Source organism: Scardinius erythrophthalmus (genome assembly GCF_964197995.2).
Source record: "Scardinius erythrophthalmus genome assembly, chromosome: 7".
NCBI classification, from domain to species: domain Eukaryota; kingdom Metazoa; phylum Chordata; class Actinopteri; order Cypriniformes; family Leuciscidae; genus Scardinius; species Scardinius erythrophthalmus.
In genome coordinates, this window is record NC_138227.1 from 10,693,082 (window position 1) to 10,706,321 (window position 13,240).

At 36.7% G+C, this 13,240-nt stretch overlaps 1 protein-coding gene across 3 annotated transcripts in view; it reads left to right on the top strand.

Annotated features, from left to right (window-relative positions):
* sacs (sacsin molecular chaperone) overlaps positions 1-13,240 on the top strand; it is a 26,295-nt gene continuing 13,055 nt past the window's right edge. The window contains exons 1-9 of one of the 3 annotated variants that reach the window (XM_081370448.1): positions 1-213; positions 1,456-1,606; positions 6,524-6,614; positions 7,711-7,796; positions 8,278-8,389; positions 8,535-8,681; positions 9,227-10,709; positions 11,300-11,391; positions 12,460-12,486. In XM_081370448.1, coding sequence (XP_081226574.1) covers positions 191-213; positions 1,456-1,606; positions 6,524-6,614; positions 7,711-7,796; positions 8,278-8,389; positions 8,535-8,681; positions 9,227-10,709; positions 11,300-11,391; positions 12,460-12,486 — 2,212 coding nt within the window. In that variant the 5' untranslated portion in view covers positions 1-190. Of the gene's footprint in view, positions 214-1,455; positions 1,607-6,309; positions 6,369-6,393; positions 6,422-6,523; positions 6,615-7,710; positions 7,797-8,277; positions 8,390-8,534; positions 8,682-9,226; positions 10,710-11,299; positions 11,392-12,459; positions 12,487-13,240 lie in introns of those variants that run through there. The other 2 variants (XM_081370449.1, XM_081370450.1) reach the window with 2 other exon arrangements.

A 13,240-nucleotide genomic window follows, 5' to 3' on the forward strand; every position in this document is an offset into this window, starting at 1 on the left:
ACTGAGCTTATAACGCACAGGATGGGATGATTCTTTGAGACTGAGACCAAAAGGGTCGGAGTAAATCAATGAATTCCCAATGCGGAGGATTTTCTCCGGAAGATAACAGTACGGCATTAGCGTAATGCTCCATGCGGAGTGATCGATGAATGTCTGCGCACGCGAATAACGGCAGTTTGGCTGAAAAGCAATGGCAACCATTCACGACCCGTGGTAAGTTAAGAATAATTAACGTTAGTTTAGTGGCCGGTTTGTTGTTGTTTATGACTTGAATGAGACCGTTAACTATTCAAAACTACACTATATCATAGTCTATTGTTATTAATAACAAATTCAACACGATAATTAACCCCTAAATTTGTTATTCCTATCTAATACATTGAATTGGTAGCATGTGAATTGTCACTAGATAGTGTGCATGGTACATTTTATGCCCCACCCTAGCACACAAATACATGATACAGTCATTGGCCCACTGGGACTTCATTAGTTGTCTGACAACAGGTCAAGATCTAAAACTAGACATATGTGTCACTCACTTGTGTTCTTGTACTGTAGTAAAATGTCATAATCTGTCTCAGCTGGGCAAAATACAAATCCCTTCAAGTTCTGCCTGTTAGAAGTGCTTTTGGATACAGCTCAAACTTGATAGCCCCTAATAGGTGTAATTTGATTTTTAACTGCAGAGGTGACGTGGCAGGATCCAGGCATTTCTATTAGGGTTTGTTGTTGTTCATGAAAGTATCATCAGTCTAGGGCGGCCATAAAAAAAGTTCCCAAGAAGACAAAGCCTTGCTTCTCCTTTGGAAGAACAAAAATAAAGAGATCTTTGTAATTGTGTGTTGTTTGTCAGACCCACTTTGTCTTAATACAGAAACTCTTGACCCCACATTGAGAATTTGGAATGACAAAAAATATAGAAAATGTCATTTTTTCTTTAGTATTATTATCATGATGCCCAGATGGATCTCTGTGGATGTCCAGTTCACATTTCATTTAAAAAATCAAGGATCATTCAGATTTGTAACATTGACTTTATAATTCTCATGAGATTTTTATTATTTTAATATAATTTATAGTTATTTACTGTATAAGATAAAAAAATAGTCATAGTCACAATGTACATGAACTATGTATAATAACATGATATATAAATAATTTATACTTGAAATATTTTTTTCCCCACATTGCAATAATGACAAAAATTATTATTTGTAATTTTATTTATTTTTTCCCCATTATTTTAATGAGAATTTGGGGGAAATGCACTTTATTTTTTATAAAGACAACACAACAAATAGGCTAACATTTATTTTCTTAACAAAAAAAACCCCAAACATTTATTTTAAAAACAATTCTTTGATTTTGCGGTGAAATATGACCTGAACATGAAAGGTTTTGTGGGATGCAAGACTGTGAATAGTTTGGGTTACAATATTTCCTTTATGATTTTAGGTTGCCATCGGTGATAGTCTGTCATGACTATCTAGGCAAGAGGGTCTTCCAGGTTCCCCCGTCTACAGTGATCAGGTACATCAAGACCCTGATCTATCAAGAAACAGACTATCCTGTGTCTCAGCAGCAGCTGTTTCACAATGGAAAACTGGTGAGTTGTAAAATTATTATCTCATGTGATCACAATCAACCCCACGAAATACGCAGGTTTATAATTCACCCAAAGAAACTGATTTAGAAACGGGCCAGACGCCAGATTGTTTAAATGTGCTCCATTGTGCTGTAATCTGTGTGCAGCCCTGGGTAAGAGCTCATGATAGTTTCCAGTGTTTTGCATTGCATACACAGCCAAATCCACAGCGATGTTTGTGCCTTTCCACTGCACGGATCACAATACAACTGCACATAAGTAAAATCTATTTGGATTTACTTTTATGTTGTGGTTTCTACTTTTGCGTTCAGGAACAGGAACAGGAAATGTGGAAGATGCCTTATGTCCGAGATGTCTTATGATGGAGGAGCAGGGAGAGGTGGATTTTAATATCAGCCGATAAACTTTATTAATAAACAAAACACAGGAGAATAGTCCAAAATACAGGAATTGTAGGAGTACAAAACGTAACAACTTTGGCTTAAACTCAAAGAAAATACAGGACAATGGACAGAACTAAACTCAGGGATTAAGGGCATGTTTACACGACAACAATGTACTAAAAACCTTGTAGAAAAAATGTAGAAAAAAAGTTTTTCCTTTACTTTTTTTGCGTACAGATGACAACATTGTCAAAACGATCCCTGTTCACGGATACGTGAAAATGACTAAAAATGCTGTATTGTGCAGCCAGACTAGTAGTTGGCGCCTATAGACTGAACACGTAATATACGTCTGCGCATGACGTCAGCGTTTTCACAAATTCACATTTTTGTCGTTTACATAGAGAAAAGAATGGTAATAGTTTTTTTTAAAAACTTGCACAACTTGCAAACGTTACCCGCTAAATTGTGTTGTCTTGTAAATTAACATGCATAAAAAGTTTTACGTTTTTAGTTGAAAACTGTTGTGTAAACGGCTCCTAATACACAAGATAATGACAAACTTAACCAGAACCAGTTGTGCAACATAATTAGTAACCATGACAACCAATGAATAGTGAGAACATGGGGGACACAGTAAACAGCAGCAGAACACAGGAAAACAAGGTGATACAAACTAAAAGCCAATAAAACAGAACATAAACCTGCAATACAGTATCAAAGTATCTGTATCAAAGTCACATGAGGTTTTTGATGTACATCTTGGTATGTATTCAGTAAATTAATCTAAAAATGTTTTTATGGATATTTTTGAAATATTCTTTCAAATCTTGTTATTTATGATATCCTAAAGTTCCCATAAAACATGTGTTTGTGAACCCAGCTAATGACTTACTGTAAGTGGTGCAACTATTTAGTGAAATTGCCCCTTGGATTCCAAATATTTGGTCAAATATAAATCAGAAAATATGATGAAAATCACATAAGATGAAATGTATTCTCTGGTAAATGGAATCAGAAGCTTTATGCACAAGCCAAAGTTTTTCTTTTACTTTTCCTATGACCAGGTCAGGCCTTAGAGCCTTTTCTCTTAGCTTGAAGCGGGAAGCGTCCCTGAATGATGGGAGCAGGTGGGAGATTATTCATCTACTCTAAGTATGTCAGACTCAGAAAATAGCCTGGAGAAAGCCAGCTCTCAGAACTCAGCTAACATTCACACTACCCCAGAGGACCGGACCGGACCATAGAGCCTGGTCCACATTTATTTAGGAAATTTCCTGTGCCAGTGTTATGGGTTAGTTGAGATGTATCTACCTATAGTCTGATTTTGTGTGATCATAAACTGTGATATCAGGTTTATGAATACCTGCTAATCTTGGCATCAGTCCAGCGTCTCTAATAAGTTTGGGAATTTTTAGCTTTTGGTAATTCTTCCTGGATGTGCCATGACAAGTTGTTTTCTTCCAAATGTCCTCCTAAAGAATTACATTTTTTCCCCCACAAATCATCCTAGGAAGATGAACTGCATGAAAATATGATGCATTTGATTTTATTAATTGCTCTTATAGTTGGTTAAGGGGTTAGTTGCCCAATATATGTTTTCACAAATTATCTTTAAGACAGCATGTTATTGAGTGTGTGTTTACAACAGAAATCTGATCATTTCTTTACATGAGATTTTGAGATGGTCAGGTTATATAACATTCACACAATTAATGACCTCTACTCCCTGTCTGAATTCATTGACTGACAGAACTTTACAATACTACAATATTGTTTATCAGGGGCTGTTTACACGTCACCACTGTCAACTAAAAACAGAATTTTTTTATGCATGCTTAATACAGCGTTTCAGTCGTTTTCATGGATCTGTCTTTTTGACAATTAATGTTGTTGGAAAAACGTTTCCATGTTTAGTACATCGTTGTCGTGTAAATGTACCCTCAATGTTTTAACATTCACAATAGATCAGTGAATGGCTTTTAAATGGTATATCAATTATATGTGACTGAAATGGTCAACATAAACATATTAAGCCTGTGCTTAACAAGCTCGCCATTTAGCCCTGCACACAACATGCAGAAAAGAAATAGACATTGTGGCCACGAATTAAGAATTAAATCCCATGACTTAATAATTTGTGGCTGCGTTTTATTAATTCGATCCCTCATTTAGTTGAATCATTGACCACAATTTGTTTCCCCTTTTTTTTAGTTTAGTTTAATCAAAATAGCACAATGTGGCCACGATTTACCTAAAATGAGGGAACAAACTAACAATTTGGGGGAACAAATTCTTAGGTAATGGCATTAGCAATGCAATTTTTTTTCTGCATGTCATGTGCGGGGCTCTGTACTAAAAAACCTTTTGATTGATTTAAAGGGTTAGTTCACCCAAAAATGAAAATTCTGTCAGTAATTACTCGCCCTCAAATTGTTCCAACCCCGTAAGACTTTTGTTCATCTTCAGAACACAAATTAAGATATTTTTGATGAAATCTGAGCCATGTCTCACTCCTCCATAGGCTGCAAGGTAATCGATATGCCATCCCAGAAAGTTAGTAAAGACAATGTTTAAAATAGTCCAAGTGACTACAGTGGCTCAACCTTAAGTTTATCAAGCGACAAGAATACTTTTTGCGCGCAAAAAAACCCAAAAATAACGACTTTATTCCACTATTAATTTTCTTCTGTGCGCGACTCTGAGTGAATTCACGTAGTGTAACAGTGCAGAGCTTCTGGGTTGTACGTCAGAACGTAGGCTCACTATTAGTCGCCAATAGTGAGCCTACGTTCTGAAGTACATCCCAGAAGCTCTTCACTGTTACACTACGTAAACTCAAAGGCCCACACAGAAGAAAATGAATAGTGGAAATAAGTCGTTATTTTTGTTTGTTTTTGTGCACAAAAAGTATTCTCGTTGCTTGATAAACTTAAGGTTGAGCCACTGTAGTCACTTGGACTATTTTAACGATGTCTTTTCTAACTTTTCTGGGATGGCATATCGATTACCAAGTAGCCTATGTAGGAGTGAGACAGCTCTCAGATTTCATCAAAAATATCTTAAATTGTGTTCTGAAGATGAACGAAAGTCTTACGGGGTTGGAACAACATGAGGGTGAGTAATTACTGACAGAATTTTCATTTTTGGGTGAACTATCCCTTTAACAAAATCAGTCTTTTGTTTAATTAATGTGATTTTGGTTACAATCTATTTTAAAGTGTCTTTATTACAGTGTAATTATACTTTTTTTGGTTTGGTTTAAAGATTAGTTGCATGTAATTATGCACAATTTACTGTTATACAGTAAGTAAAGAAGCTCAGGGCTCTGAATTTGCCGGGTAGTCTTTTCTTCTGGTCTCTGCATACACCTGACCAGTGTGTGTTAGCAGAAGTGCTGATCAGTGTGTGTTAGCAAAAGCTGATTCCACCATGATTAGCTGAAGACAGCATTCTCTGTCTGAACTGGCACAATCTCAGCCTTGAATAATCAATCTTTTAATAAACTAAAAACGGTGGTATATCTCAGTGAATTATGGGTAGGCCATGTGGACACCTCAGTGCAGTTTACAGAGGTGCATTGCGGGCTAAGAGTTTGATAGATGGAGGGTGAAAAGCTCGAGAAAGGAATAATCCGTATCCTTTCTGATGTAATTGTTGCTCCTGGCTTCATGCTTCTGCACAGCTCTTCACCTCAGAGAGCTGGAATGTTGCTCAAAAAAAGTTAATTTAATCTAGTTCATATGTGCCTATATCACTTATTTCTTTGCCTATATCACCAATTGTTATTAGCAGGCTTAGAGATTAAGGGGCCCTTTTACATGACACCGTTTTTAACTAAAAACGTGTTTCTTTTTATGCGTTTTAGCCGGATATTTACTCGATAACAGCATTTTGGGGGTCAGAAAATGCTAACTTTTGAAACCAGGTTTTAAAGTGCAAGTCTTTGACAATGATACTGTTATAATCTCTGTAAACTACAAAAACGCGAATTTGTGAAAACGGTGATGTCATCCGCATTCGTATTACGTGTTCAGTCGTAGTGACATCGCCATCTACTGGCCTGGCAGCATAATATAGCGTTTAAGTCTTTTCATGGATCCTTGTAAACGGGGATTGGTTTGCAAAAGAAAATCTATTCAGTTTTTAGGACATTGTTGTCCTGTAAATGTACCCTAAGACAAACCACTAACCATATTAAACTAATGTGCATAACTCACATGAATGATGCCTCAAATATTGCGGATTGTTTAGGAAAGTTGTTCTTTTAATACTCAGAGTGGTCGGACTTACAATGTTTTGCCTAACAGATAACAAAAGGACTTCCCGGTATTCCAGGAGGGGACCAGACCATAGAGACCAGATTATCATAGAGATCGGTGGGCTATTTTAGTTTGGGGCAGTAAGCAACTACCCAGAACACCCTAGCATTGTGGAAGTGACTTTTGGATGCATCATTCCCATTTTCTTCATAAAATGCCCCAAGAATGATTAACTAGATTTTACATAAAATGTGTTTTTCCTTCTTGTATAGGTTCAGGATTTGGTTGAGATTAGAAGCTTGGTGCCACACGGGAGCCATGAAATAATCATGACGTTGCATGGACGAGGCCCGAGAGGAGGAGGTGAGACAGTTTAGGTGCAGGGACACTTTATTTATCAAGAATGTCTGCTGCTCCAATTTTATTGACATTCTCTCACACGAAAATCTGCAGGATGACATTTAAAAACACAATATGGACTAAAGTATTTGGAGACCCATTTTAGTTAATGAGTTTGGCTATTTCAGCTATTGCTTGCAGAGACATAACATCAATCCTGTTCAAAAAGCCTGAGGCCAGTTGCATGCAAGAACTAGTCTGACCAACTAGTAGTTTATCAATGGGTAATCAGTCTTACTTTTCAGATTCAAATTAGACCAATCTACTTTTTATTTAACAGACATTATGAAGTCTTAAAAAAAAAAAAATTATATAACTAATGTGTAATACTAGTCTAAGCAGTTTATGCAACAGGCCACATGTCTATAAACAAATTGTTTATTGGGTCTGGTGTGGAAGAACTTGACTGGTCTGCACAGCTGAACCCCACTGAACACCTTTAGGATGAATTGAATGTTGACTGAGCAAGATGAACTCACTAATGCAGATCCCTACGGATGCTCCCCAACATTTAGAGGAAAGATTTTCAAGAAGAGTAGAAGCTGTTATTCACTGAAAATCTTGACATCTGCCCCAGTTCCCCCTGGCAGGCTTATTAGAGAAGCAGAGAGGTCTAATTTGTGAATGAATCATTCATTTGAGTCAGATGTTTTCAATGAACCAGTCAGTCTAGTTCACAAAAGTATGAATGATTTGTTCACAAATTGGAATTTATCTAGTCCTCAAGTTCAACTCACTGAGTGATCCAGTCAAAGCGGGTAATGGCTCATTGGATTAGAAGATTATCAGTGAATAATGACATAAATTTAGAAAGCTTGTAAACTTAAGTCCCCATTCATTGAACTGTAAAAAAGTAAATTATTCCAGGTTTGGAACGATATAATAAATTATAGGATGAAGGATTATTGTTGAAATATTTTTAGGGGTGAAATGTCCCTTTAACAAGCATTCATTGGAATGGTGTTCACGTATCCACATGACTTTGGCCGTGTAGTTTTATAGTCTTGCATTAGTGTGAAAGTTACTTATGCTGAATTTCTCATCATTTGCTCTTTTGCAGGGAGGTTTGGCCAGACTACACCACCGTTGGTTGATTTTTTGAAAGATATTTTGAGAAGATATCCAGAGGGTGGACAAATTCTAAAAGTAAGAATATATGACATTTAAAAATGTATGTAAATGGTCACCGTAAATGATCAAGTTATGGCATTTGTCATTATATCCAGCCTCAAAAGTTTCCTGCTCCTCTTATCATGGTTACTTTCAAAGGTACCCAGGAGAAATCAGGCTTTTGCATATTTTGCACCTTGATCATGGAATAACCTTCAGAACATGTTACAGCTTAATTATTTTGTTACCATGTGAGAGTTTAAAGCTCTGCTAAAAACTGTGCAACTGAAGAGTGTAACTTCTACAGTACGTACTGTATTTGTAGTCCTTTGTATTAATGTTTAATTTTTGTACTGGTTTTTTTTTTATATATATAATTTTGCTTGTATTTTTAGGATTGTGGAGGCACATATTGAGTCATTACCTCTGATTCAGTTTTTAACTGTTCTCCATCCTGTTGAACAAGCGGTGTATAAGAATTTATGTGAACAGCTGTATGATGTGTCTGTCTATACAGGAGCTGATTCAGAATGCAGAGGATGCTGGGGCCACTGAGGTCAAGTTCTTGTATGATGAGACGGAGTATGGAGTGGAATCACTGTGGTCACCTGATATGGCTCAGTATCAAGGTAATGCAAATATGCTGATCGATTGCAACATGTCCCTTTACATGTTCAATATTATTTCTGACAATATGCAATAAACAGAATGAGTAGTTAAAACAGGTTAATAATCTTGAAATATAGTGGTACATTGATTTCTTTTCTTCTACAGGAACATCATTGTATGTCTATAATGATGCTGTCTTCACCACTGAAGACTGGAATGGTATTCAGGAGATTGCACGGAGTAGAAAAAGAGAGGACCCTCTTAAAGTGGGAAGATTTGGTATTGGGTTTAACTCTGTCTACCACATAACAGGTGAGAAAATTATGTTATTATGATAGCTGATGCATAACATCAACATTTATATTAATGTACAATAGAAAATGTATATTTTAGGTGCCTAATGACGTTTTTCATCTCTTATAATCACTTTCTTGCTCTCGCTTGATCTTTTTTTTTCTGGTGTGGTGTGACACATGAACGTTTAAAAATAAAAATTTTCCATGTAGTCAATCAATAAATATCAGTTCATGAAATCTGCATGCATAATAATCATAAATTAATTAGCAAAATGTGATTTGAAATCTTTTTAGATGAAGTACATCATGTCATTTTACGGTTCAGTGCTCCAAAGGTCAATTTAGAACCTAAATTAGGTCACCTAATTAAATTATTTTTTTCTAATTTGTGATATGCAGTTCAGCAGGGTAGGCAAAAATTATGGACCTAATGGAAAGTAGGGCCACCCTATATCCATAATTTTGTGTACCCATATATCTTTATATAAAGTTCTTATAAAGTTCATTATATAATTAAAACTTAATGTTTTACTATTCTACAAATGTTCCATCTTTTTGTAGATGTTCCTAGTATATTCAGTGGGGATCAAATTGCGATGCTGGACCCTCATCAGATGTTGTTCGGAGTCCATGAGTCTGGCCAGTGCTGGAATTTGAAGTCTGATATAAAGGAAATAACCGAGCTTAACGATCAGTTTGCCCCTTATTTTGGCTTGCTCGGTAGCTCAGAGAAAACCATTAGAGATGGCAACTTTCCAGGGACACTCTTTCGTTTTCCACTCCGAATGAAACCCTCACAATTAAGTAACAACATCTACAATAAAGAGAAGGTTCTGGAGCTCTTTGAATCCTTCAAAGTTGATGCAGACACCGTGCTGCTCTTTCTAAAGAGCGTGCAGAAGGTGTCTCTGCATGTACGAGAATCAGATGGAACAGAGCGGATGCTTTTCCAGGTCACAGCAAGCGATATCCAAGAAGATGATGTGGAGAGGCCCAACTCTCTGAAAACCCTGGGACAGGCTATAGATAGCTACAGTAATGGTGTCCTGAGCAGTTCGGTCACCTGCGCTACCTACCAACACTCCATTGAAGTGCGGGATGAAACTGCCAAAGAGACTCAGAAAACCACCTGGTTGGTGTGTAATGGTGTGGGAGGGCGAGGCATGTGCGGTGAACTGGATTCTCTTGCTGATGATCTGAAGTTCATCCCAACTATTGGTATTGCCTTGCCCCTCACCCTAATTGATGAGGACAAGGGGGCAACTTCTAGTTTCTCAGGACGTGCTTTCTGTTTCCTCCCACTGCCCCTTGGAGAAGAAAGTACGACAGGATTGCCAGTCCATGTTAGTGGTTTCTTCGGCCTCACGGACAACCGCAGGAGCATCAAATGGCGGGAGGTGGACCAGTGGAGGGACCCGGCAGCTCTTTGGAACGAGCTTCTCATAGTCACGGTCATCCCAAGGGCTTACTTCACACTCATAATGGAGACCTTCAGACGAATCCAAACTAAGAAGGACCAAGATTTTCCCCTTTCCCCGAGAGGTATTTACGGAGCCTGGCCTGATCCAAACAGAATTCGACCTCGCTGGAAACCTATTCTTGAACCCCTCTTCAATGACTTGCTTCAACAGCCGGTCATCTACTCGCTCAGCGAAAGCTGGATCCAGGTGGATGAAACGGTGTTCTCAGACCTGGACTCCAGCATGGACACCACAGAGACCGTCATCAAATACCTCCAGAGCTCAGGGATGATGCTGGCTCAGGTTCCAGCCTACATTGATGCAATACTGACAATGTTTGTCTCCAAGCCAGGTAGCCTAAGGAGAGTGACCCCTTCTTTTGTGCGTCAGACTCTGAGAAAATGTCGCCATAGAGGGCCCTCCAACGAGAAGCTGCTTCTACTAGAGTTTATCCTAAGCGATGCCTGCTACAATGACCTCATTGGACTGGAACTTCTGCCTTTGCAGGATGAGACATTTGCTGTGTTCTCATCTTCTGTGAATGACAAAGATGCTGTCTACATTGCCTCACATGAGTATCCAAGGTATGGGGAAACATTTTAATTGACGTACATGGAATTGGTAATGTTCATTTGTAGCATTATTTCATTGCTATCTAAATGCTATCACATCAAAACAGGATTCAGCAAAATTTGGAATTTGGAGTCGGAATTTAAATTGAGTTGGCCACACACCACAGAATGTAGAATTTAAATTTGAATGACAAATGGAATTCCCTTAATTCCAACTCAGACACAACAATACTCCCCAATACAATACAATACAATTGCCCTAATCATGCCCATTTTCTTCTTTAATAATATAGTATTTTAATAGAATTTTTAATCAGATTGTAATTTTGCCATACAGCTTCAAAAACGTCAAATGCGTTGTCTTACACAACAATACATACTATATGAACTTAAGCTAAACATTTTATTAAATATTTGACATTCTTCTACTATGGAACTTGAAATGTAAAATATGAAATTAATTTCCTTAATTTCTCAAATTCACGAAAAGCATTCTTGATTCAATTCTGAATAACATTTATTTCTGAATCCTGACCAAAACTTGTAAATAAGAGTACATTATGTGATAAACATAGTATTATGAGCTTGATTTTTCTTGGCAGGTCCCTTTATCCAGGACTGGAGGGAAGATTTGTTTTAGAAAGCATTGCCCCACATGTCATGACAAGCCTGAAAGAAGCAGCCAAAAGCAGAGGTAGACACCTGCTCATAATGCCACTCATACTCTTATCCAGGGTATACAGAGCATCTGCTCACAATTCCATTCTTCTGTTGTAAAATGTAATCTTGTTAATGCTTAGTTTGCTGCAGGGAGTAACATCTTTGGGCTTCATTGCTTGCTATTACGGGTGTCAGAATTTTGAGTTAAATTTTTTCATGCTTAACCTAGTACATGCTGAAAAAAGATGAAACGCTGTCCATAAAATAAGCAGAACCTATGAGTTCTGCCCTTAGGCATCCTTTTTAGCTTGACTTTTTAGTCATTTGAGAATAGTGAAGAGTACATTTTTTCTTCTCTAATTTTAAGGATAAAAAATCTTTGTCTTTACATTTTTCTACGGCTTATGCTACAATTGGCTATAGAACATGTCGTTGACAAGGACATTAAAATGACTGTTGACAGGAAGCAGCTTTCTTCCTCTCTTTGCATGACATTACAAGATTAGGGCATTTACACAGGATACATTCTTGCATTTGTTTGTGTCGTGTCTCACATTTTGTTCAGCATCTCTGGCCTTCTGTTGCATTTTTAAAGGGATAGTTCACCCAAAAATCCTATGTTGTTCCACATCCACACAGACCTGTTCTGCACATCATAAAATGACACTCTAAGCAGAATGTTCATGTTGCCTTTTCGCCACACACTGATATATTCTGTGTTTAAGCCCTTTTAGCATGTAGATGCATCCTGTAACAATATTACCAATATTATTACTATTAATATATATATAATCATATATAGTAGGCTAATTCATATTACATAACCATTATTGTTGTGTATAATATTTGAAGGTGCTACTCCCTCAGATACTGTGTGTATTTTTTTAACTAGGACTACAAGAGTGTCTGCCTCATTGTAGCCATACATATTAATTTACAATACAGAGGTGGTATCTTAAAAACGTATCTTATTTGATCAGTATCAGCAAAATGCATTGCGATGTATGCTTCTATAGAATGTCATTATTTGCTTTATCATTTTTATTTTCTCTATAATTTTTTTTCCTTCAAGTTTATCCTTATTTTTGCATTTTAATTCCAGTTCAACAATATCTTTGGGGTTGTTCTGGTAAGTGCACAATGTGTTGTCTAATGCCTGTAGAGCTGTAGTTGCCATGGCTTTTCTGGATACACTACTTATTCACTAACATCTGTTTATTTGAATAACCCATTAACCATATATCAAAACAAAACATACAGTACTGATGCATTTAATAATGTAAAATGCTTATATTATAAACTTTTAAAGTGTTAATGTGTTTTTGTTTTATAGATGCAGTTTGTTTTGAAATGTATAAAGAAATAAAACTTAAATGCACCAATTCAATCAATCAATTGCAAATGGTAAACTAATAAATGTTTACAAGAACTAACATGACAACACACATGCACATGCATGCGAACATCAAGAATTTTTCATTACATGGAGCCTTTTTTCCATATATTTGTGCAACCTTAACAGCAAAAAATAGGATATATCAACTTCTAATTAGAATATTTTCAACTATTTCTAGCATGCAAGCCATTTTAACGAGTTATTCTGATATGTGCATTGATTGTAAATGTTTTTGAATGTTTTGAATTACCTAATGTGTCTTGTCTCTCAGTAGTGTTCTTTGAAGCTTTAAGTGTCTTATAGAATATATAGTTGCAGGAAAAAGTATTTGAAGCCTTGGATTTACCTGCATTTCTGCATAAATTGTTAATAGAACAACAGAAGACAAACAGCCACAGTTGTTTAAGCAGACTGTGTTGATCTATTTATGTAATCAAATTTTATGAGAAATCTAGGTAAACCCAAGACTCCATAGTGTTTTTTTCTG